The sequence below is a fragment of the Capsicum annuum genome, chromosome 3, assembly GCF_002878395.1.
Source record: "Capsicum annuum cultivar UCD-10X-F1 chromosome 3, UCD10Xv1.1, whole genome shotgun sequence".
NCBI classification, from domain to species: Eukaryota; Viridiplantae; Streptophyta; class Magnoliopsida; order Solanales; family Solanaceae; genus Capsicum; species Capsicum annuum.
This window is the reverse complement of record NC_061113.1, coordinates 265,862,569-265,889,407: the sequence shown is the minus strand read 5'-3', so window position 1 is coordinate 265,889,407 and position 26,839 is coordinate 265,862,569. Positions and strand designations below refer to the sequence as shown.

General features: G+C 35.3%; 2 protein-coding genes across 3 annotated transcripts in view; both read left to right on the top strand.

Moving 5' to 3' along the window:
- The window catches only part of LOC107862155 (protein decapping 5), a 17,482-nt gene extending 4,889 nt beyond the window's left edge, over window positions 1-12,593 (top strand). Inside the window, exons 2-11 of one of the 2 annotated variants that reach the window (XM_016707628.2) lie at window positions 76-176; window positions 8,657-8,731; window positions 8,817-9,611; window positions 10,224-10,277; window positions 10,362-10,415; window positions 10,531-10,596; window positions 10,961-11,035; window positions 11,493-11,684; window positions 11,811-11,912; window positions 12,007-12,593. In XM_016707628.2, the coding sequence (XP_016563114.2) occupies window positions 76-176; window positions 8,657-8,731; window positions 8,817-9,611; window positions 10,224-10,277; window positions 10,362-10,415; window positions 10,531-10,596; window positions 10,961-11,035; window positions 11,493-11,684; window positions 11,811-11,912; window positions 12,007-12,177 (1,685 nt within the window). In that variant the 3' untranslated portion in view covers window positions 12,178-12,593. Of the gene's footprint in view, window positions 1-75; window positions 177-8,656; window positions 8,732-8,816; window positions 9,612-10,217; window positions 10,278-10,361; window positions 10,416-10,530; window positions 10,597-10,960; window positions 11,036-11,492; window positions 11,685-11,810; window positions 11,913-12,006 lie in introns of both variants that reach the window. The other variant, XM_016707627.2, reaches the window with a different exon arrangement.
- Window positions 12,594-22,449: 9,856 nt separating this feature from the next.
- On the top strand, window positions 22,450-26,138 carry LOC107862156. Its single transcript, XM_016707631.2, has 5 exons — window positions 22,450-22,545; window positions 22,676-22,931; window positions 23,052-23,173; window positions 24,549-24,719; window positions 25,785-26,138. The coding sequence occupies exons 2-5, from the start codon at window positions 22,710-22,712 to the stop codon at window positions 25,894-25,896; spliced, it is 627 nt and encodes a 208-aa protein (XP_016563117.1). The 5' UTR covers window positions 22,450-22,545; window positions 22,676-22,709; the 3' UTR covers window positions 25,897-26,138.
- The last annotated feature ends 701 nt before the right edge of the window (window positions 26,139-26,839 follow it).

The window sequence follows — 26,839 nt, the reverse complement described above, 5'->3', positions numbered from 1 at the left end:
TACTCCTCTCATGTCGAATTTTTTGCTTCATATCTGTTCCCTTTGGATGCATAATTTATCTGTATCTGGCTGCAGTGAAATGTTTTGGGACAGAAGGACGGCAGAGGGAAGGTCCTCAGGTTTCTGCCAATTTCACTATCTTGGAGTACATATTCTTCCGAGGTAGCGACATAATGGTGAGCTGTACTTACATCCTTTACCTGCTAACTTGTCAAAAGTATATTTTTTGAGGTGAATGAAAAATGTCGTGAAGCTGTTCCAAAGGCTAGAGTTGACTCATTCATTCGTACCTTTTTGCTTTCTACTGTTATTTTATGGTGTTTTCGGGTACAAGAATCTGTATTTAGGCACAACAACTTCAACACTAATTCAAGTTTATAACAAAAACACTATGAAGTACAAAAACACCCTCAACACAAGATCAAAGTGATCTTTCTAAGAAGTGTGTTTTATTTTTTTCAGAAATTAAGATGAAACAGAAATATAAAGCCAAGTCCCCCGACTTCACGGAGTGTCCTTAAGGAATAATTCACCTCACTGTACCCGAGGTTTTGGAATCTTCCTCCCAGGATAAAATGACTTTCAATTCAACTATAGTGGTACTTCAAATAATTGGATTCGTCGAACCCACTCAACGATTTGATTGATCACAAAGAATGTTTTGAAGACAAGAAGAGTTTTTATTTCAGAAATGTTTTTATTTTCCTTCATAATCCTGTGGATAAATGCAGGTTTATATAGCCATCAATTGCCCCTTCCCAAAGGTGGCAATGGTTCATCTGAAAAGGTGTATCCTTTGGAAGAGTAATGTCTGTTCATTCGAAACATTGTGTCTTTTTCTGAACAGACACAACTATCTGAATAGTCACTCCTTTTCCAAAACAATGTCTTTTCCTCAAAGGTTATGTCCCTCCATTTTTCATTCACACATTTTTCATACATATTGAACCCAACAATCCCCCACATGGGGGATTGACTATTTTTTCGTAAAATTTTACGGGCAAGTATGTGATCATCAAGCAAAGACTGATTGCATCTGGATAAGTGGGTTTCCCTTTGAAATTTTCGTAGTGAACATGCAGCGGATGCACTTAGTCAATCGGTAGATTTGATATCTTTGAACTGTCGAGCTTTAATGTACACCTAGACAACACATGTCACACAACCAACCTTTTATCATTTATGGTTCTCACAGTTTTGTTCTTTTCAGCCATGAACACATCCCGAATTCATGAGAGCTTAGAGAATAGACCTTTACTAACATTCTCCTTGAAGCGACTTTTTGTTCATTCAAAACATTGTGTCTTTTTCTGAACAGACACAACTATCTGAATAGTCACTCCTTTTCCAAAACAATGTCTTTTCCCCAAAGGTTATGTCCCTTCATTTTCCATTCACACATTTTTCATACATATTGAACCCAACAATTCCCCACATGAATGGGGAATGACTATTTTTTCGTAAAATTTTACGGGCAAGTATGTGATCATCAAGCAAAGACTGATTGCATCTGGATAAGTGAATTTTCCTTTGAACTTTTCGTAGTGAACATGCAGCGGATGCACTCGGTCAATCGGTAGATTTGATATCTTTGAACCGTCGAGCTTTAATGTACACCTAGACAACACATGTCACACAACCAGCCTTTTATCGTTTATGGTTCTCACAATTCATGAGAGCTTAGAGAATAGACCTTTACTAACATTCTCCTTGAAGCGACTTTCTGTTCATTCGAAACATTGTGTCTTTTTCTGAACAGACACAACTATCTGAATAGTCACTCCTTTTCCAAAACAATGTCTTTTCCTCAAAGGTTATGTCCCTCCATTTTCCATTCACACCTTTTTCATACATATTGAACCCAACAATCCCCCACATGAATGGGGAATGACTATTTTTTCGTAAAATTTTACGGGAAAGTATGTGATCATCAAGCAAAGACTGATTGCATCTGGATAAGTGAATTTCCCTTTGAACTTTTCATAGTGAACATGCAGCGGATGCACTCGGTCAATTGATAGATTTGATATCTTTGAACCGTCGAGCTTTAATGTACACCTAGACAACACGTCACACAACCATCCTTTTATCATTTATGTTTCTCACAGTTTTGTTCTTTTCAGCCATGAACACGTCCCGAATTCATGAGAGCTTAGAGAATAGACCTTTACTAACATTCTCATTGAAGTGACTTTCACTTCACCCTCGCATAGGTGTTTTCTAAACTTTCAATCCCATAGATTAAACTATTTGGTCAAATCTGTCAAATTTAGATAATCATTAAAAGACTTCTCACCTTAAGTCTTATCCTTATTTACTAATCATTGTCTACATCATGAGAATGAGTTGGTATTTTGACAATGTTGAACCTGTCAGACACAACTTTGTTTGATCTCCTTGAACCTAGCTCTTGGAATCTCCAGTCTGCTAGGTAGAGTTACCGCCATGCTAACTTGTCCTAGGCCTTAAACTCATTTCCTTGGATGTCCTATCCACTCCTTCTCTAGATAGGCCTTTTGTAAGTGGATCCAACATATTATCCTTTGACTTTACATAGTCAAGAGTGATAATTTCACTAGAGAGAAGTTCCCTAACGGTATTATGTCTCCGTCGTATGTGATGAGATTTGCCGTTGTACGTCATGCTCTCTGCCCTACCTATTGCCACTTGGCTATCATAGTATATACATACTAGTGCCATTGGTTTGGGCCAATAAGGAATATCTTCCAAGAAATTTAGGAGTCATTCTGCTTCTTCACCGGCTTTATCCAATGCGATAAATTCATATTCCATTGTAGAGCGAGCAATACAAGTCTGTTTGGATGATTTCCAAGAGACTGCTCTCCACCAATAGTAAATATATATCCACTTGTGGATTTTACTTCGTTCGACCCGGTGATCCAATTTGCATCACTATATCCTTCAAGTACCGCTGGATATTTATTATAATGCAAAGCATAGTCTTGAGTGTATTTAAGATATCTCAAAACTCTTTTCATTGCCATCCAATGAGTTTTGTTAGGATTACTCATGTACCGACTCAACTTACTGATTGTGCATGCTATGTCTGGTCGTGTACAGTTCATTATATACATTAAACATCCCAATACTCTTGTGTACTCTAATTGTGAGTTACTTTCACCTTCATTCTTTTGAAGTGAAAAGCTCACATCCAAAAGAGTCTGGTCGTGTGACAATGCCAACACTTGTGGAGTTCTATGGATTCTTATACCTAAGATCACATCCGCAACTCCAAGATCTTTCATATCATACTTCCTCTCGAGCATTTGTTTCATTGCATTTATGTCAGAAATATCTCTATTGATGATAATCAACATATCATCCACATATAAACAAACAATGAATTGGTGATTTGGAGTGTCTTTAATGTAAAGACATTTATCACATTCATTTATCTTGAACCCATTTGCCAACATGGTTTGGTCAAACTTCGCATGTCATTGTTTAGTCCATACAATGACTTAATAAGTTTACACACCTTATTCTCCTTTCCTGGGACCACAAAGCCCTCAGGTTGTTCCATGTAAATTTCTTCCTCCAATACTTCATTTAGGAATATTGTTTTCACATCCATTTGATGGATCTCAAGACCATATACTGCCGCCAAGGCAATTAACATTAAAATCGATGTTATCCTTGTTACTGGCGAGTATGTATCAAAGTAATCAAGGACTTCTTTTTGCTTGAAACCTTTTACTACTAGTCTTGCCTTGTATTTTTCAATAATACCATCCGCTTTCATTTTCCTTTTGAAGATCCACTTAGAACCTAAAGGTTTATTTTCTAGAGGAAGATCAACCAATTCCCACGTATGGTTGCTTAAGATTGAATCAATCTCACTATTGATTGTCTCTTTCCAAAAGGATGAGCCTAACGACGACATCGCTTCTTTAAATGTTTGAGGCTCATTTTCTAAGAGAAATGTTACGAAATCTGATCCAAATGTAGTTGAAGTTCTTTGACGTGTACTACGTCTTGGATTCTCTTCATTATGTACATTCTCACTTGGTTCATCTCGAGGTCGTTTAGACCCTCCACTAGATTGTTCATGTCTAGTTTTATATTGGTAAATGTTTTCAAAGAATTCAGCATTATCTGATTCAATTACCGTATTTTCATTTATATCCGGATATTCGAATTTATGAATCAAAAACCGACATGCTATACAACTTTTAGCATATCCTATGAACACACAGTCCTCCGTCTTAGGTCCTATCTTAACCCTTTTAGGCATAGAAATTTGGACCTTTGCTAGACACCCCCACACTTTGAAATATTTCAAGTTGGGTTTCCTTCCTTTCCATTTCTCATAAGGAATTGATTGTGTTTTACTATGGGGAACTCTATTGAGTATACGATTGGCTGTAAGGATAGCCTCCCCCTACAAGTTTTGCAGTAAACTGGAACTTATAAATAAGACATTCATCATTTCTTTCAAAGTTTGATTTTTTATTTATGCAATTCCATTAGATTGAGGTGAATACGGGGCCATAGTTTGATGGATTATTCCATTCTCTGCACATACTTTGGCAAAAGGAGATTCATATTCTCCGCCCCTATCACTTCTTATCATTTTTATCCTTTTCTCTAACTGATTTTCTACTTTAGTTTTGTATTGCCTAAACGCATCTATTGCTTCATCTTTACTATTTAGCAAGTAGACATAACAATATCTAGTGCAATCGTCAATAAAAGTTATGAAATACTTTTTTCCACTACGTGATGGTGTTGACTTCATATCACAAATGTCAGTGTGTACTAAGTCTAAAGGATTGGAATTCCTTTCAACGGACTTATAAGGATGCTTTGCATACTTTGATTCCACACACATTTGACACTTTGATTTATTGCACTCAAAGTTTGGCAAAACCTCTAAGTTAATCAGTTTTCGTAATGTTTTGTAATAAACATGGACTAAACGTTCATGCCGCAAATTATAAGACTCAAGCAAGTAAGAAGAATTTGAATTTTTATTGATTTCAACATTCATTACATTCATCTTATAAAGGCCCTCGGTGAGATATCCTTTTCCTACATACACTTCTCCTTTGCTAATTATAATTTTTCCAGAATCGGTTACACATTTGAATCCTTTCTTGTCTAGAAGTGAAACAGAATCAAGTTCCTACGTAATTTCGGAACGTACAAGACATTGTTAAGTGTCAAGACCTTTTCTGAAATCATTTTCAAGTCCACTTTTCCTGTTCCTTCTACCTTAGCCGTAGCGGAGTTAGCCATGTAGATCATTTCTTCTACTTGAGCCGAAGCAAATGACCAAAACAACTCTTTGTTGGCACAAACATGGCGGGTGGCACCAGAATCCATCCACCACTCGCGAGGATTCCCCACCAAGTTGCATTCTAAAAATATAGCACACAGATCATCACATTTTTTGTTGGACTCAATCATATTTGTGTGGTCCTTTTTCTTGCCTTTCTTAGGGGCACGACAAACCGTGGACTTATGATCAATATTGCCGCAGTTGAAGCACTTTTCCTTGAATTTCTTCTTCGGTTGATGGCCTCCCTGTTCAACTTTCTTCCTTTTCTTAGAATTATTTTGGTCATCTTCTACAATATGTGCTCCATTAATTGTAGAATTCTCTTTTGACCTTCTCTTGGCAGCCTTATTATCCTCTTCAGTACACAGTCGGACAATAAGATCTTCGACAGTCATCTCCTTGCGTTTGTGCTTCAAGTAGTTTTTGAAGTCTTTCCACATAGGTGGTAGCTTCTCAATGATCACTGCTACTTGAAATGAATCATTCACAATCAAACCTACAAACCAGTTTATATAAGTACTAAGAACATTTTCAATTTGTTCAACTAAGGTATTTTTCAAAGATATACCTTCTGCTAGGACATCATGAATGATTACTTGCAATTCCTGCACTTGAGAGACAACCGATTTGCTATCTATCATTTTACAGTCCAGGAACCTTTCAACAAAGAATTTCTTAATTCCCGCATCCTCTGTCTTGTATTTCCGTTCTAGTGCCCCCTACAATTCCTTCAATGTCTTAGTTCCATTGTAAACATTATAGAGATCATCTTGGAGACCACTCAAGATATAATTCCTGCAAAGGAAGTCTGAGTGCTTCCAAGCCTCTACAATCATGAAATGCTCTTTGTCCGAGGTTCCCTCGGGCACCTCAGGAGCATCCTCACTAGTGAACCTTTGAAGGCATAGAGTGGTGAGGTAAAAGAACATCTTTTGCTGTCATCGCTTAAAGTCAATGCGCGCAAATTTTCTGGACTTCTCCGCAGGCTCCATTGGTTGCGGAGCATTTGCTCGACCTGTTAAGGCAATACTAGTTGCCCCCACAGTCATAGCCGCATCTTGCATTTGACTTTCGTTAGTCATTTTTCCTTTCACCACAAGACAATAAAATTTAGTATTTTCAGAATACTACTTATAAAGTTAAGCAACTTTAAACACTTCTTCTTGATTCTAGTTAACGGTGAAGTTTTTATGACTTTCAATCGTCAATCGAATGATTTTTAACTTGTGATGAAGATTTTATGTCTTCGAATCACTAGTTAATTTCAAACGGAGTAGAAAGCTTAAAGCTTTAATCTCCAAAAACAAGCAATACAGATTCTAAAAAAAAAAGCATTACTCCTTAAGATTGTTATTTTATGGTGTTTTCGGGTACAAGAATCTGTATTTAGGCACAACAACTTCAACACTAGTTCAAGTTTAAAGCAAGAACACTATGAAGTACAAAAACACTCTTAACTCAAGATCAAAGTGATCTTTTTAAGAATTGCGTTTAATTTTTTTAGAAATTAAGATGAAACAGAAATATAAAGTCAAGTTCCACGACTTCACAGAGTATCCTTAAGGAATAATTCCCCTCACTGTACCCGAGGTTTTGGAATCTTCCTCCCAGGATAAAATGGCTTTCAATCCAATTATAGTGGTACCTCAAATAATTGGATTCGTCGAACTCACTCAACGATTTGATGAGTTTTTATTTCAGATTTTTTTCCTCCTTCATAAACCTGTGGATAAATGCAGGTTTATATAGCCATCAAGTGCCCCTTCCCAAAGGTGGCAATGGTTCATCTGAAAAGGTGTATCCTTTAGAAGAGTCATGTCTGTTCATTCGAAACATTGTGTCTTTTGCTGAACAGACACAACTATGTGAATAGTCACTCCTTTTCCAAAACAATATGTCTTTTCCTCAAAGGTTGTGTCCTCCATTTTCTATTCACACCTTTTTCATACATATTTAACCCAACATCTACTACAATGAGAAGACAGTTTTTTCAGTCATTTGAACATTCGGATAAAATTTGCTTTGAGGGGTAAAATTTGTTAGTTTGTTCCTCATGAGAGCTGCCTTGGAATTTTGCTATATGTCCCCAAGAAAAGTTTGGTAATCTATTATCCTAGTGATTTTAACCTCTTTTTTTCAGTATTCCTTCACCCTATGCTTAATTTTTTCAAGTATCAACAATGTTTATTAGTACAAATCCTTTCTTTGGATAATGAAAGTGGAGAATATACCATAATTGTGAATCAGAACTGCATTGTGGTAGGAATCTCCTCAGAGATGTATTTTTTATCCTTTTTTGACGATCAAGTTATAAGTCACTTCCATAAATGCTTATTACTTGAAAATGAGAATGTAGCCTCCCTATCAGGTTGAAGTTGATGAAGGCAACGTGATTGGCATCTTTCATATAGAGGTGACACTAAGGATCAGTGTCGTTAAACGTTTACCTGAGGTGCACTTAACCTTAAGCCCTGAAGTTAGGTGAAGTCCAAGGCTCTAAAACTCCAAAATGACCTTGTTATTATTTCTAATGGAACATTATGAATGAATATTGTTGATGATTAGGAATAGGAAATGAGAAATTAAGTATGTAGGAACTCTACTGAGCAGAAAACTTAGGTCAGAACTCGGAACTTCAACATTGGTTCTAACCCTTAGATAGACCATGTATAGCCTCATACTTACAACGTAAGTAACTATTTTCTTTTTTGTAAAAAATAGATTTCTGAGACCTATAGGAGCAATTCAAGAGAAATTTCTCTTACTAAGCCCATTCTGTATCAAGAACTGTACACCTCAAATCGGAAAAAGAGGCGGGAGGTTCTCAGGTTTCTCTTCTTTTTTCCTTCTTTCTTATAAGCTATGGTAACATATGTTTCCTTCTGGGCTCCAAATGGTAAAAAGGAACAGATCTTCCTGGTTATTGGATCAAGTGTGCGCAGAATATCATTAGGAAGTTTGTGGCAGCCTGTGAGTGATCGATCACATTGGATGTTTTTTCATCAGTCTTGGTGAATATATATACTGCATATATCATTTTGTTTAGTCTGCATATACAGTTTAGTTTCTTAAAAGGAAGACGTGATAGAAAAGATATCCTTGCTATATTTATGTGAAATTAATGGCTTGGAATGCGGAAGGAAGTCGTGAGAAGGAAAAGATGGAAGGCTTTTTTAATGTGGAAGAATTCCTTGAATTCTCTGCAAGAGCTAGAAGGTTTTTCGCATGCTGAAACATCAACTGAATAAACAATAGATCCTTTTATCGACACAATGAAATATTCTTCTTTAATTTCTTCCGAAAACTAATCTCGTACTGAATCTCTCTTGTTTCTTTTGTCTTGAGTTGCCCCAGGATCTGCAGGTTATAGCTTCTCCACCACCTCAAAGTACATCATCAGTTGTTCCTGACGATCCTGCGATAATACAGGCATATATATTCATCTTTTATGGATTGTTTTTTCTATTACACCCTGGACACTTCGTCTAACCTTCTATATTTAAATCTTTTGCAGCCTCATGGTGTTGAAAGAGCAGCACATATAAATCCCAGTGAACAACTCATTCTCTCTGGTACACCATTCCAGTTGAATCAGGCCCATGAACAAGCGGCATCAAATTATAGCTTTTGGGGCTCATTTATTCCTCCTCCACCTACAAATATGAGTAGGCTTGCTGCTTATTATGTGCCAGGATTAGTTGGGTCCTTCGGAAGAGTTTCTCGTTATCCTCCGCCACCACGGAGTTTGGTGATGGCATCACTACCCCCAGTTCAGCAAGATAAAAACCAGAATGTAAATACATCTGTAGCAGCTAGAGGATCCAGGTTTTCTGAACACCATCGCCCCTTGCTACTGGGCGGTAGTACTGGTTCCCCAAGTACACTTCCTCCCTTGCCACCCAGGCCATCTGTTCAATCCAATAATCCAGGGCAGTTTATTAAACTGGTATCTAATTTATCATCCACTCCAAACCCAACTGATGGATCTAGCGCTCTTTCAAGTGTACCAATGGAACCTCGCCCGAAGTTGGCATCTTCTTTGCCAGAAGTACTTAATGTGAATGCTACTCCAGCTCCATTTACTGATGAAACAAATGAAGTGAAGCCGACAGGTGTATCTTTCAGCAAGCAGTCAAAGCTATCTCCCATGATAACTGAGGATCTGTCAGGCCCGAGGCAGTCCTCTCCATCTCAGTCACTGGAAACCGTAAATACTGATAAAAAGGCTGCTGTTGCATCAGTGATGGAATCTCTGCCGTCAGCTAGCACTGAAGAAACCCAGTCATTGCTGAAACCCACAACTAAAACTGTATGTCCACTCTTTGTCCCTCAACTCCTAGTTTGTTCTTCCTCATGATATGATTTGACCATTTATAGTAAACAGTTGAGCTGATGTCATCCTTTTCCTTTCTTAAAACTATATATGTTTCGTTGTAAACCTAATTTGTTTCTTGTCATCGAGCAATTAAACCAAAACTATTCATGAATGATGATTAGCAAACAACCAAGTCTAGCTTTTAAACTACATTAAAGTTAACAAAAAATAAAAGCAGCAAATATGTAAACTACATTAAAGTTTACAAAAAATGAAAGCACCAAATATTAACCAAAATTGCTCTCGACACTTTGAAACTCAAAATGTAAGCATCTTCCGGCTTTTCTTCCGCTGTACTATTAACACTTCAAAAAAGCTAGATCATTAGGTTAATGTACTTGGAAAGCCATAGGCTGATTCCTCCTTTGGAGGTTATGTTATGTGTTTGTGCTTTCTTCTCTCTCTTTCTTCTCCCTCTCTCCCTCTTCTAGTTGCTTGGATCACATTGTTCCAAAACAACACTGGTCAATATTCTTCTACTTTTTTCTGTGCTCAACAACACCCTTTCTATTTTCTTTTATTCTCCCTTTTTTCTTCTAGATGCAGGGATCTACATCATCTCATCGTTATAAAGGTCAGTCTGCTTGGAGAAGAGATCAGGTAATTCTCTCTTTTGTTTGCATTTTCTTTTTAGCCTACGTGGGTAATGATATGAGTCTTAAGGAATGTTTACTATGCATTCAGGTGCATCGAAGCCTTCCTTGGCACAGAGGCCATTTACTAGGAAAGGCAAATGTGGTAACTTCACACACTTGTTGTTCTGTTTCTTGAATAGAGATGCCAAGACAATATCAAAGATCAAGTATTTCTGTACTCTGAATTGGCTTTTGCTCTTTCTTGTATTTCGTTTCAGGCAAATGGGGTTGCTGTAAATACACAACTAAGCTCAAGAAACCGTGCGCTGGGAAGAGGAGACGGGGTAAAGTTTATTAGGTTTTGAACTTTCCATTTTTATTACTGCATGATGAATTGATGATACATGCACTTTGGTTAACTTTTAGTGCACCATCTGATACTTTTACTTAGGAATGGTACTACTTTTTCCCCTTCTAGCTTGTTGGGGCTGCTTTACTTCCTCATCAGAGGAAGAGGATCACTCCAGTTGGATATGTTCCTTTATACTCGTTTATTATCATATCCCATTTCTTCAGATAAATGCCTCTTTCATTTTTCTTTTGTTTCTTTCTTTTAGTTTTATCCGTTTTGATAGTCATAGTATCAGAGTTCTCTACTTGTCTTCTTATTATGCATATGATGTCCTCCTTTTTTTTCCCTTTCTTTAGTTGCAACCAAAGGGTGTTCCTTTGCACAATCCTGGCCATGCAGCAAGTCATCACTTTTTGGGACGTGGAGCTGCGGTGCGTATTATACACGAATTCATCTTATTGAGGACTCTTGACTAGACCTTAAAATTAAAACAATGAGTAGACATGGTATCCTTTAGAATTGTGATCTATACTTTCTGGATTTCCTTTTCAAGTTTTACTGCATGGAACAACTTAACCTTTGTGCAATTTGGCCATCTCAAATTTCCTTATTTCCTGTACCTGCTTCTTGTTTTATCCACTTGATCTCTTAGTCCAAAATTTCATTTACGTCTCACATGTACACTCACTCATGGTTACACACACAGAATAATCACTATAGATATGTCTCATCATATGAAAATTAATTGTGGCAAGTCTTAAGATTTTATCTCCTCCTTATATTGTTATTGTGAAACACTTGCCTATATGGATACATATCTTGTTTTGCTATGGAAACATGTGTGCGCTACGTCTTGCTCTCTTAATTATTTTCTTTTTTCATATTCAGAATCCCCGTGCTACAATAAGGTTTAAGGAGGATTTTGATTTCGAGGCAATGAATGAAAAGTTCAATAAGAAGGAGGTTTGGGACTTTTTCAGCAAAAATAGCAAAGCCGAAGCAGATGATGATGACAAAAAGATGGCTGATGATGATGTTAAAGGCAAAGCGAAAGAAGTACATGTAAAAGATGATAACAAGGTAAATCGGTGGAAATTCGCAAAGTTGATTTATAAGTTGTCTAAGGTTCACTATATATCCACACATGCTCTGTGCACCTGGCGTTTCTGGCTGGTTATTCATTATTAACTTCTGTCTGTTCTGCAGCCTGATAACTGTGAGGATGACTTCTTTGATCATCTTTCTTATGGTGTATCTGATGAATCTGATCAAGTGGCGCTCTCTGAACAAAGGAAAATTGATGATGAGGTAATTGCATGCATCTCGTTCTTTGTCCGACATTATCATTATAATAAACGTTTATTATCATTATTAAGAGATCGACTTGTTGATGTGTTTCCAGACATTTGGAGTTGAGATCCCAATACTCCAACAGGATCATGGGCAGCTAGGATCACACTCGGCTGGGTCATCTCAATCCCCATCTGGTGGCAGAGGACATGTCAATGTGCAAGCTAGTCGTGGTCGTCGTGGAAGAAGCGCGCGTGCGCGTGGTCGTGATCACTTGAAGTAATGACGACCTTGCATGTTGCTGCACGGGAATGAATGGTGTTCAAGTATGGAACCATATATATATATCCTTCAATAATATCCAGTAGTGTGTCAACTTCTGGACGCGTTTCTAATTAAATCTTATAACTGATACTAGCATATTTTGGTTCATTCAGTCTGAATATTAATCAATTACCATCAATTGACATAACATAACATAGGATTATCAAAGCTTCTCCTTGTTGGTTTAATTTAAAACAGTAGGCTCATCACCTTTCCAGACATGCATGCTCATCACCAAATCAATAGATCCAAAACCAATAAGGTTTTCTTGCTAAAAGATGGAATCTCTATTCATCATACATGGAGAGCTTTGATTTTGTAATCTTAACTACCTTGTTTTTGGTTTTATGTAATTTTATATAAGAGATTTTCATATCATTTTCTTATATTCAATTTATTAGTATTAAGTAGTAGTATTCGACAGTACATCTATAGTTACTAAGACTTGCATCGGGTGTAAAATAACAACAGACATCGTACATCTCTAGTTACTAAGACTTGCAGGTGTAAAATAACAACATACATACGCTGTGTAATCCACAAGTAAGGTCTGAATATTGGGTGTATACTAAATCATAATCCTACTGCATGCCAAAATAAAGTTGTTAGAATATATAAGACGTCGCCATTATATTGTCCATTCCAAATCTATAGCATATATAATAGCCCTATATAATATGTAAGGTTGATATGTATATGAACTATGATGAATAATTTGAAAGATGAACAGGCATTTTAAAATTGAAAATTTGACAATAAGGCATGCATGTATAGCATATACACACATTTAATTGGAAGGAATTAGGATTTCTTGCCTGCTTGCAAAATGAATAGAAGAAAAAGCCTATTAATAACTAGGCTACTTTTGATTAATTAGGTACTAAGTAATATGTATAGTTGTAAATTTAATATTTGGTGCAGACAAACTTTTAAGAGTGTTTCCTCTTTGACATATTATCCAACTTAATTAAGACAACATAGGGCCAGATAGCAAGGATTTTGTGAGAATTTGTTTCCTTTCTTTTGGGCAATGGTCGTACTTTTAATTAGCCTATTCATTTAGACTGCAAAAAAGAATTTATAACTTTTAATTTATATTAATAAGATCCTTGTAGTATATAACACGAGTTATGTTCTCTTTGTTGTCTTCCTGATGGATAAGAATATAGAATTAAGAAAACATTATATGATTAATTATTGTGGTGGGTGAATTGACGCAAGTACCACTCTCTTTTTCTATCATATAATATACAAAAGTTTATAAATTATAAGTAATCAAACAGAAGAGACAAATAAGACAACGTAACGTTTGATTAATAAAGGGTTGTCTAAAGAAGAGCTGCATGAATTTGTACTGGAAGATCTCGAGGCTGTTTTTTCATATAAAATAATTCAATTAATTTTTCTCAACAACAACAACAACAACAAAAAAGGTTCCAAATGCCATTGAGAAATCATTTTTAAAAAAACTGAAAAAAGAAAGAAAAAAAAAAGAAAGTTTTAGAGTGAATGGTGAAAAATGCACTTAAATTGTTCTAATTTTTTTAGTTTCATACTCAAATTATCATATGTATGAATTTAATTTCCTGCCTGAACTAATATCACCAACTAATTAGCAAAACACACATAAATAATTAAATGTTTGAGTTTCATACTTGAACTTTCAGGTGGAAAAAGTGAACGTTAATAGCTTAATTAGGTGTGTTTTACTAGTTAGTTGGTAATCAAAGTTCAAATAGGAAACTCACAATTTGATAATTTAGGTATGAAACTCAATAAATTAAGATACTTAAGGTGTGTTTTGAATCATTCGACATTAACTCTAAGTTTTAAATTCTAACATCGCAAATCAGGACAAGCCATTATATTGTATTAGAAAACTCATTTAAATTAGTTATATTTGGAAGTATAATTCAAAGTTATAGTAGGCTAGAAACATTTTTTTATGATTTAGTATATGTTACTTTATTTAATTCATATCTAGTTAGAATTTATATTGAAATTCATATGCTGATACAGATTCATAGTGAAATTCATATCTAGTTAGACTTTCCTGTTTTGACTTAAAGTAGGTTTAGCCTGTCATAAATAAAGGTTTTAATTGCTAGCTATTTTCTATGGTAGAAATTATGAAATTTATTTGACTTTATGAATATAATATTTTCTCTCATTATTTTCTATAGTAGAAATTAATATACCTATTCATGTGATGATTCAAAAAATTAATTTTCTCTCAATTTTTTCAAGTTTAATCATGTCACAACACCTTACACTTTAGTCCAATAAATTTCTTGGGATCAACTCCTTCACAATGCAGCCTGTAATGGACACAAACTCAAAACACTTTTATTCATAATAGCACACAAGTAAATACACAAAACATTAAATTGAATGATGGAAAAAAAAAAGTAGCAAACCAATTTCTTGATCCGAGCTGACCCTGAGCTTTTGTTATTCGAGTGATTTGCCAAAATATTTTTTTCCTTTCTATTTTACTTGTTACATTTTGAGTTGGTATACATGTTAATAAAAATAATTAATAACACGATTATTTTATTATAATATATTTATTAAAAGATGCTTATATTATATATCTTGAAATTAATTTGGAAAAAAAAAAAACAATTAATGTTTAGGGCAAAATAGTAAAAAAAGAAGTTGTATGTCAAAAATGATAAGTAAAAGTAGAAATTCAATTAGGAAATTAGCGACAAATAAAAGCAAATGGAGGGAGTATAATTTTGTTTTCGCTTCTTGATGTTACCCGTTGAATTAATAGCTTTGCAATTGTTAACACTGCGATTGGTGTCAATTTTATTTTTACCACCACTGTTTCGAGTTTTTCTCGAACAAGACTCATTCACCAGACTGCTTACATTGGCGGATCTGTAGTAGTATTGGGAACTCTAACTTTTTTCGAAACTCTACAATTATATTTAGAATACTGTTAACATATAATAATGTATTGATTGGAATTTATAGCCAAATCGGGCGGATAGTCCAGCGGTTGTGAAAGAGCCATCAAAACCCTGAATGATCGAACCTCAGCACCTTATTTAAAATTCTATTTTGATTCAGGCATTTACTCATATAATCTCACTAAAGAGGGGGCCATTTTCATTCGCCTCTGTATCTACCCTCAAACCTTCGAGCTCCGAATCAACCATCTTCCTCCTCTTCTACTCCATCATCTTCTCCCTCATCGTCCCTCTTACTCTTGACACACAAATTGATCACTACTTCAAAATTTCCTTCTTGTCTCTTTCCCTTATTCTTTGAAACCCCACACTCTCTTCTACGACCTTAATCTTCCCCTCGTCTACTCTCTTGCCTTTCGAAGAATTGGCTAACTTCACAGAAAAAATATAATGACAAAAGATAGCTTCATATCACCCACATTCCTCTTCTTCTTATCCTTTCTCTTTAACAATCTTTGAATTACCCACTTTTTTTCTGCTTGACTGTGTTAGAGCTTGGGAGATCCATCACAATCACTGAAGATGGAAGGATAGAAGTTTGGAATCAAGAAATTTGATGGATACGATTTCGATTTCTGGCAGATGCAGATCGAAGACTATCTGTACCAGAAAGATCTTCATGAATCCTTGACCGGGGTGAAGCCGGAGTCCATGAAGGAGGAGGACTGGAATCTCAAGGATCGACGGGCTCTAAGGCTGATCCGATTGACTTTGTCGAGAAACATGACGTTCAACATCGTCAAGGAGAAAACCACGTCCGATCTGTTGAAGGCATTATCAAATATGTACGAAAAGCCATCTGCGATGAACAAGGTATATTTGATGCGTAGATTGTTCAATTTACAGATGTCTGAGAATGGATCTGTTGCTGATCATATAAACGAGTTCAATATGATTGTTAGTCAACTGTGTTCTGTGGATATTAATTTCGAAGATAAAATTAAAGCACAATTTTCATGTCATCTCTGCCCGAGTCTTGGGATACTATTGTTGCTGCGATTAGCAGTTTTCGTGGATCTGAGAAACTGAAGTTTGGTGAAATCCGAGATGCTGTTCTTAGCGAAAGCATTTGCAAAGAGAAATTGGAGAGCCATCTTATAGTGTTCTCAGTGTTGACCGAAGGGGGAAAGACCAATCGAGGGGTCAGAATACACACGGCAGATCAAAATTAAAGAATCGTGGAAAATCTCCACAAAAATCCAACGTGACATATTAGAATTGTGGAGAGAAAGGACACTTTCGGACAAAGTGCAAGAAACCCAAGAAGAAGAAGAATCAGAAATCTGAAGATGATAATGATTCTGTTAATTCAGCAGAAGACATTGGGGATGCTTTAATCCTTAGTGTGGACATACCGATTGAATCCTGGATATTGGATTCTGGTGCATCTTTTCATTCATCTCTTAGCAAGGAATTTTTCCAAAACTTCAAGTCTGGAAACTTTGGAAAGGTGTATCTTGCTGACAACAAGCCGTTGGCGATTGAAGAAAATAGGGATGTCTGCATAAAAACTCCAGTAGGAAATCAGTGGACATTAGAGGATGTCAGATATATTCCTAGTCTCAAGAAGAATCTGATCTCTGTTGGTCAGTTGGATAGCACAGGCTGCGCATCAGAGTTTGGGAAAGGTTCGTGGAAGATTATGAAAGGTGCTAAGGTTTTAGCACGTGGCACAAAATCTGAAACTTTGTACACTACTGCAGGGTGTATAACATGGCTACTATTGCTGAGGGTGCTTTCGGTTCATGTCTGTGGCACAACAGACTTGGACATATGAGTGCCAAAGGAATAAAGATGCTGGCTGCAAAAGGAGATTTATAGGGGCTAAAATCTGTTAATATGGGTCTTTGTGAGAGTTGTGTTATGGGTAAACAGAAATGAGTAAGCTTCACGAAGACTGGGAGAGAGCCGAAGAAAGTACGGCTGAAAATGGTCCATACAGACGTTTGGGGACCATCTTCTATTTTATCACTTGGTGGATCCATATTCTATGTCACCTTCATTGATGATTTCAGCAGAAAGGTATGGGTTTACTTCTTGAAACATAAGTCAGATGTGTTTGCTACTTTCAAGAGGTGGAAAGCTGAAGTTGAAAATCAGACTGGCTTGAAAATCAAATGCAGGTCTGATAATGGAGGAGAATATGACAAGTCAGAATTCAAACAATTTTGTGCAGATGAGGAAGTCATATTGATGAGGACAGTTCCCGGGAAGGCAAGGCAGAATGGAGTTGCTAAAAGGATAAACAGAACATTGAATGAGCATGCAAGGAGCATGAGGATACACTGTGGGTTGCCTAAGATGTTTTAGGCAGATGCTATGAGCACAGCTGCATACTTGATCAACAGGGGACCATCAGTTCCTCTCTGGGGTTCAAGATTCCTGAAGAAGAATGGATAGAAAAAGAGCTCAAGTATTCTCACTTGAGAACTTTTGGTTGCACTGCTTATGTTCATATCTCTCCAAAGAAGAAAGATAAGCTTGATGCTAAAGCTATAAAGAGCTACGTTATAGGTTATGGTTCTGACATGTTCGGGTACAGGTTTATTGGGACAACAGGTACAAGAAGATCCTAAGACATTGTGATGTGACATTTGATGAAAATGTCTTGTACAAGTACAGAGAGAAAAAGGTTCAAGAAACTACAAAGCAAGTGGGAGTTGAGTTTGAGTTGCCGAAGAGTACACCCAAAGATGTTGCAGCAGATACTTAAAAAACTCCAGAGACTATCTTTAAAGGACTAGAGGTGGAACAAGTGACACCTGAGCAGGCTGAAAGGAGATCATCCAGGACCATTAGAGCACTAGATAGGTATTCACCATCATTATATTATCTGTTGTTGACTGGTGAACGAAACTAGAGTCTGTACTGAAGCCTTACAGGTGGAGGATTCAATCAAGTGGGAGCAAGCCATGGATGATGAGATGAGCTCACTTGAGAAAAATAACACGTGGATATTGACTGAGTTACCTTCAAGGAAGAGAGCCTTGTTGAACAAGTGGGTGTTCAGAATCAAGGCAGAACCAGATGGCAAAAGAAAGCTCAAGGCTCAGTCAGTAGTTAAAGGATATTTACAAAGGAAAGGTATTGATTATGCTGAAATATTTTCTCTTATTGTGAAATTAACTACTATCCAAATTTTATTGAGCATTGTTGCATCGGAGAATTTGCATCTTGAGCAAATGGATGTAAAGACTGCGTGTTTACATGGAGATTTGGACAAGGAAATCTATATCCAGCAGCCAGAGGGGTTTGTATTTCCAGGCAAGGAACACATGGTGTGCAAGCTCAACAGGAGCTTGTATGGGCTGAAGAAAACACCTAGACAGTGGTATAAGAAGTTTGACTCCTTTATAAGCAAGAGTATCTTCCGCAGGAGTGAAAAGGATCAGTGTTGGTACTTCAAGAAATATACTGATTCTTATGTATTTTTACTCTTGTATGTGGATGATATATTGATTGCAGGATCCAGTATGAAGGAGATAAACTCTTTGAAGGCAAGCCTGTCTTTTGAGTTTGACATGAAAGATTTAGGTGCACCGAAGCAGATTCTTGGGATGAGGATTTCTCGGGATAGATCGGCTGGCACTTTGAATCTATCCCAAGAGTAGTACGTCGAGAAGATGCTGGCCAGATTCAGAGTTAATGATGCTAAACCCAGGACTACTCCATTGGCAAATCACATAAAATTGTCAAAGGAGCAGTCACCAAAGACAGCTCAGGAGCGGGAACAGATGACACTTGTTCCATATGCTTCTGCAGTAGGAAGTCTAATATATGCTATGGTCTGCACTAGACCTGACATAGCACATGCAGTGGGAGTTGTTAGCAGGTACATGGAAAACCCCGGAAAAGAGCATTGGGAAGCTGTGAAGTGGCTTCTAAGATATTTGAAAGGTACATCCAGTACTTCACTTTGTTTTGGCAATGGTGAAGTGATTCTGCCAGGTTTTGTTGATGCTGATCTTTGGGGATGTGGACTCAAGCATAAGCATTTCCGGATACATTTACACCGTAGGTGGCACAGCAGTGAGTTGGATGTCCAGGCTTCAGAAATGCGTTGCTCTTTCATCTACTGAGGCTAAGTATGTGACAATAGCTGAAGCTGGAAAGCAGATGATATGGCTGGCAGATTATCTGGAAGAACTGGGCAAGAAGCAGCTTAAGAAGATTTTTTACACAGATAGCCAGAGTGCCGTATAGTTGGTGAAGAACCCGGTCTATCATTCAAAGACGAAGCACATTAGAAAACGGTACCATTTCACTCGCAGGGCAGTGGAAGAAGGTGATATGTGTTTGGAAAAGATAGAGGGTTCAAAGAATCCAGCAGACATGTTGACTAAATGTGTTGATGTTGGTAAACTAAAGTTGTGCAAAACCTTAGTTGTCTTTCTGTAGTTGTGTCTACAGATGCTACGGTGTGGCGAACATATTGATGATGGAGGAATATTTTTTATTTTTTTTTAGAATGAAATTCTTGGATGACAGAATCTGTCTCCAAGTGGAAGAATTGTTAGGTTGTGGAGCCTGATTAATATGTGACGTACCGTTATTTATTAGGTTGTACCTTTTATTCTCATTCTCTGTGTAATTATACATATTCCATGTCATTAATATAAATAGTCCGTCCGCCGTGGAGGTTACCCACGGGTGTTACCACGAAATTAATTCTCTCTCCCTCCTAAAGAACTCTCTCTAGTTTTCTTCATTCTCTCCACAAATTTAGTGTGTGAACAGCTAATCAATCCTAACAGACTGTTTCCCCTTACTCTTCACCACCATTTCATCATCTTTGCCCCTCATCTCCTTCATTTTCATTAGACAAATAATTCGCTAAATCCACCTGCTTTGAATTGCCCACTTTTCTCTTCTACTTTCCCTACTTTAAAACTCACGAACTTCAAATCCTAACTCTGCCTCTGTGTGTTTAAGAGATAAGCATCCAGTACCCTTTCGAACTATGACTAAAGTTGATACGACACACTCCAATTTCACAATTTCTATTATCCCCTTAACTCAATTTTAGCATAGTTTTATCACCCTTTTGTATTGATGTGACATCTTTCTTTATTACATAAAATGAAACTCATGTCAAAGGTGTCACGTCGGCTTAAAAAAATGACAAAAATAAACTAAAATTTGTTGAGGGAATAATAGAACCCATGAAGTTGGACTATGTAGCAAATTTATTCACAGGGTACTAGATGTTCTATTCTTTAATTAAAAAGGTTCTAATATTGAGCCTGGAACAAACTAAAGAAGAAAAAATTGTTGAAAAGAGGACAAAGGAGTAAGAACCAAAAAACAGACAACCACAATTTTCTGAGGATGTTTCTCGTCACTCCATTTTTAAAAATAAAAAATAAAAAAATTACTAACATAATATTCTGATAAAAGAAGTTCATGGACATGTGACAATAGATACACTTACGTGTGTTACTTATCAAGTTTATCATAATGAGTTATATGAATTGTTCAGTTTGATTCAATACAAATTTTCTAGTAAGTTTAAATTGTATTCATTGTCCTTTAGAAAAACATTTTTGCAATAAAACTAACTATTTGTAAATGTCCAAAGCTAAAGATCAGAGGGCGAGTTATCCTGTGAAGCCAATCCAAGTACATTAATTGAACTTGTGAAAAAACATATTTACAATAACTTAAATTATAAAGTTGTCTTAACTTATATAGAGTGTCCTACGTCTCAAATTATTTATTGTGAATTTAAAAAATAATTATCTTAAACTATTTGTTATTTTAGAATTATCAGATAAAATTAATTATTTTTTCTTGCTTCACCCTTAATTATTTTTATTTATCATTCTTGACAGTGGCGAACCCATTTTTAAGAATTGTGGGTGCTTAAAAAATTAAAAAGCTGAAAAAAAATAAAAAAATCACCTCAACAAGGTTCAAATCTGGGAATGTCCCTTCAGTGGAGAAGCCTTAGATGAACTTAAATGTCAGTGCACCCAACCAACTTTTGTTTCAATGGGTGCTTTTATATGTTTTATACCTATTTTCGTATATTTTTTATATAATTATGCATATTCTGCGTCGAGTTTACTGGGTGTCGAAAACCCCGAAAATATTTGTAGGTCCGTGCCTGATTCTTGAAGACTATAAGCAAACACCTCAATTATGGGTATAAAAGAAAATTACGATAAATAATTTGAGACGTAGGAGGCTAGTGTAGTACTGTCATTGTTGTGAGATGAAAACTAACAAATGTTGCATGATTAATGTAGAACATTTTCATGTATATAATGTATTAAATGGTTGTAACCTCTTAAAAGCCACTGCCATTAATAAATCTAGAAATGAGTAAATGCTTTTTGTTCACCTTATTAAATCCCATGTCGTATCCGAATATAACAAATCTCTTCCACCTTTTATGGTAAAATATACACAAGAGAAAGTTTGTTACAATATACACCAGATTGGAGTAATTAAAGCCATTAATCTAAAGACGCTGAATTTTTTTAAGAAAAACAAAACCTAATGTATGCGTCACCAAAAGCAATTCAAATATTATTAGTGATTAACGTGGCACTGTAATTTTGGTGAGCTTTACAATTAGCATAATGTCGTTTTTCAATTTGTAGTATTGGAGCATATATATAACAACTTTCCAATTTTCATCCAATTTCGATACTCATATCGAAGCCTTAATTAATTTGCATTCAGGTTTATGAAAAGCAATTCCTATCCTTTCCGCTACAACTTTTTTTGGTGCCCCTTTTATATTTCACGAAAAATTTAAGTTATGTTAATATATAGTAAAGGATGTTTATGCTAGTTGATTGATTTAATAAGTTAGTGACAAATTCAAATTCAAAATTTGAATTATTAGATTCTAAATAAAATTTTGTGTACATATTAAGTGAATTTATGAACACATATTGAAGTAGTATTATAGTTACTAAGTTCTAAGAAAGAATACCCATCGATTATCCATGTAAAAAAATGTAGGCACTAATGGCGCACGAAATTTAAAAGCGTAGATGAAAATTCAAAAAGGTCAAAAAGATAACAATAATAATAAGTACTTTAATATGTCTCAATACATGTAATACCATTTTCTTGTTAGTTTTTTTTGTTTTTAAAGGAAATCAGTTTTTTTTTAATTTAAAATATTTAATTTGTACCCTTTTTCAGCTTGGCTACTAGTCTTTGGGCGGTCCAATGTGGCGTACTACAAGCACAACCTGAAATAGACAGACCCCCATATAATTTCACTATATATCTATTATTAACTTCTCCTTACTTCTCAAATTCTCTCCATCCAATCAATCTGAGTCTTGCAGGCATACGTCCATTTTGGAAAAAAAAATACTAATAATAACATCGTAAGCAGACAACGTCTTATGTTTATGTTTTGTTTGTTACTCTAGTTAGACCAAAAGAAATTGATCCAAAGTTTCAATTCTTTTTTTTTTTCATCTTTCCAAGAAAACACAATAGCTAGAGAATTGTAAGGGGGCGGAGAGGAGCGGAAAGCCAGTTGACTGTAATGGATGTGAGGAAAATAGTGGTAATAGTAGAAGATGTAGAAGTATCAAGAACAGCTCTACAATGGGCACTTCATAACCTTTTACGTTATGGGGATTTAGTGACACTTCTGCACGTTTTCCCTAATTTTAGATCCAGAAGCACCAAGAAACTTAGACATCTTCGTCTCAAAGGCTTTCAATTAGCTCTGTCTTTTCAAGACCTTTGCAACAATTTCCCCAACGTAAGTCACTCTGTTTTTTGTTTTGTACCATGTTGTTGTGTTTTTTTTTTTTTTTTTTTTTGGGTAACGTTACTGATACATAGTATATGATAACAGACATAGGTGGTTGATCTGTTACAGACCAAGACAGAGATTGTGGTCACTGAAGGAGATCAAGATGGTGGAAAAATTGCTGACATGGTTAGACAAATTGGAGCTTCTACTCTTGTTGTTGGACTTCATGATCATAGCTTTATCTACAAGTAAGTTCCAATTATTCCTCCTCCTCTTTCCTTCTCAGAATGAAGTTTCTTTCTCCCACAATCAATTGTGGTGTCGATGTCAGTTTGCCATCGCAAATACTAGGTTATAACTTTATTTATCAAGACTAGCATATGAGAAAAAATTATGTAAATATAAATTTGAGACTTTACTAGGCCGCACCCTTGGGCGCCAGAATAACAAATCAAGCTTAAGATTACAGGGTTGAATCTTTAGGAACAGACAAATCTTAGTAGTTTAATTGGTTGCTGAACTTTTACCTTATTGATAAGGTTTCAATTTTCCACCTTGTAATTAATTTCCTTTCAATTTCTCCTGCCACAACCTTTTCCTTTTTTCTCAAAAAAGTAAAAAGAAAGAAGAGTCCTTAGGGACATGAGATTGATTAAGTGATAAGGAGTTTGTGTGAATTGAATTATTCCATTGTAGATAGAAAATAGATAGGAAGTTGCTACTTGCTTGCAATGGAGCCATTAAAGGTACCCATGGTTGGTCAACTTTCCTCTGCCCTTAAGGAACAGCCACTTTTAGTAATCAATCCAATAAGGTCCCCCAACACTTCTTTCCTTTGGATTGAGCTATGAACAGCCATTATATTCAATATTATTTAGTACACCACTTTGGTAGTTATTATTTGATGTAAAATATTAAGAATCAGGATAAGAATTTGTGAATTATAAATTGAGTTTGATTGAACTCCTATTTGCTGTTTGTTTACGTGGTGATCAGATTTGTGCTAGACCTGCCACGTTTCGGTCACACCCCATTGGCCGGTCGTTTCATGCAATTCTGTGTCCTTATTATTGGACTGCTATATTTTTTATTCATGCCTATCATATGACCCTCAAAATACCATATCATCCGTGATGAAACGTGTCATCATCTTATTCAAAAATTTAAATTATTGGAAGAGCATGTCATGTTTCAATACTCTGTCACGTGTGGCTATTTTCCATTGGCCAAACATGTATCTATTAATATTGTTAAAAGACGTGTTTATCTTATATAAAAGTTTACACCAATAAAAAGATATTTTTAATTAATTATCTCATGTCTCTACGTACAAAATGCATGTGTTCCTAATTTTCTGGCTTGCTCATATGAAATTAGATGTAAATTTATTGCTAGCCCTTAAAATCCCTATCTGCTAACCTACTCACACTGAGATATATCACGACAGAACAGGGAATGAACTAGGAAACAAGAACCATTTATATTACTAATATAAACACTACAAATTATTTGGAGTATGACTATATAAATTCTCAGATATAATTTATGTTTTTTATGTACATATACTCTATTTATTTGAGTGGAACTAAGACTAGTACATATTTGATTTACTTGTTGCAAAAGGATGGCCATGTCCCACAACAGTATTGCAAGCAATTTGAATTGCAAAGTACTAGCCATCAAGCAACCAACACCATTGACCACCACCACCATCACAAGGAAAAGGAGTACTATTTCTTTACCTAACAGTTCAACCAACATGGACTTCTCACAGATTGAAATAGCTGCACTGAGGTAATTAATAATAATAATATATCATTCCTACTATAACCATTTGGTTTCCTTTTCTTATTTGGATCCAAGTCTCTTACCTGCTCCATATAGTGGTCCTGACTCTTGTGTACGTAATCCCACTAAATCACTAAAATGATAAAAGGTTCATCAAGAATAAACCAATGTCGAACCTTTCTACAACTAAAGACTCGGCAAAATTTACTAGCTTTGATTTACTTAATACGTTAAAATACTTTACCGAGAACACAATAAACTGTTTCTTTTTCTAGAACTTAGAATTCGTGAACTTAAAATCCTAACTTTCCTTTTGAATTCCTTAACTAGAGAATAAGGCTCAATAAAAAAAAAAAAAAAAAAAAAAGACCATTAGCTTAGAGTGGTAAAATGAATTGGCTGTACCTTAGTTGTGATGTGATCAGGAACAAATAAGGCAATATGTTTTACAGCTGTAGACAATAGAAATTAAGGATAGCGTTTTCATTACAAGCTAAGAAGTAACAAGAAATTAATGAGTTTGTCTGCCTGTCAACTTTGACATCACATCTCAGATGATATAGTTTTATTTCACTTAGCACATCCTTTAAAAAAGATTAATTAGATGCATATTTGGACTATTCATATTTTATCTAGTTATTTAATATTAAGGGTTATATGAACAAAAAATAATAAAACTCTTTTGATTTATGAAAACACACAAATGAAAAGGAGGGAGTATATTTGCTCTCGTTTATAGAGGGAAAAGAAATTCTAGTAAGGGAATTAGAAAAACAAAAAAATTGTCACACATGAAATTAGTACGTATGATGATTTAAATCAAATTTTGAAACCACCCTTTTCACTATTAATATAAAGGATGTTTTGTGCGTATTCTTAAAAAAAATAAATTGTACTTAATTACTATCCTTTGCAGTCTAAAATTGTGATCATGTACTATTTTTGTAATATTTGGGGGTTTATTTGTGTATAAATCATAAAGAAAAAATGACCCACCTCAAAAACAAAAAAGGACACAATATGTGTCCCACTACCCATTGATGATTTGATTAAATAATGTAATGTATGCAGTTTCCCAGAAGTTGATCCACCAAGAATTCCATACCAAGTTTGTCCGGACCCTCATGCTATTATTTGGAGGAAACGGAGATCCAGGACTAGAAGATGGATAAGAAGAGATTAATAAATCCAAGCAATATTGTCCGTTTCAAATGAGAGAATTATGTATATCTGATGTTATTAATTGTTTGATGACAAAAGTGGTTTTTTCAATTTGTTAGTCGACTCATAGGGCATAGAACAAAGAGAGGAAAAAAGGTTTACAAAATTCTCAAAGCTGTTTGGTAATTTGGCAAATGAATATTCATTATGAACAATTTTGTCATATACACGCAATCGAATATACACGCAAATTTTGTCAATCCATCAAAACTCATGAACAATTTGTATGAAAAATTCACCAACCAAAAATAACCTGTGAACACAACAATTTGTATGAGTATACTCGTCTGTCATAATTTGTGAACACAACAAGTTTTTATCAATCCGTTGAGATAAAAATTAGCTTCTGATACATCTAACGAAGATACATAATTAGCTATCGATATATTTTTTTCGATTTGGAATCTATCAAAAAAAAAAACATAATTGGCTTACTTTGGTAGTTTGTAAATTTGTTTTGTTACATCTATATTTAGTCAAAAGTTTTTTAAAAATAAATAATAAAAGAGCTTGGGGAAGATACAAATTTAACAAAAAAAAAAAAAAAAAGAGCAAACTAAAACAAATGAAAAAAGGCGGCTAGAGAACTGAGTCCCAAGTTAATGAAACCAAATAAAAAAAAACCCCCAACTCTGTGGTTAAAAAAAAAAAAAAAAAAAAAACAGAGTTGTCCACACTTCATATACTAATTTTTATTTTTTTTATTTTGGCTTTTCTTCTTAAAAAAAAAAATAGTTGGATGATTTCACATAAATAAAAAATCAGCTGATCCAACGCTTAAAAGTAATTATTGAATTAGCGATGACTAGAATCTTTTAATTCCAATTAGTTCTAACCAAACCATTTTAAATAGTTGTGAGCAGATAGATTTGCATTTTGTAATTTGTATAGCACTTTATTCATTT

What these genes read in the sequence shown, in the direction of transcription:
- LOC107862156 (XM_016707631.2), top strand. Translation starts at nt 22,710, where the DNA reads ATGGATGTGAGGAAAATAGTGGTAATAGTAGAAGATGTAGAAGTATCA. An exon ending in TTTGCAACAATTTCCCCAAC is followed by an intron (nt 22,932 to 23,051) that starts GTAAGTCACTCT and finishes GATCTGTTACAG; the next exon opens with ACCAAGACAGAGATTGTGGT. An exon ending in ATTGAAATAGCTGCACTGAG is followed by an intron (nt 24,720 to 25,784) that starts GTAATTAATAAT and finishes TAATGTATGCAG; the next exon opens with TTTCCCAGAAGTTGATCCAC.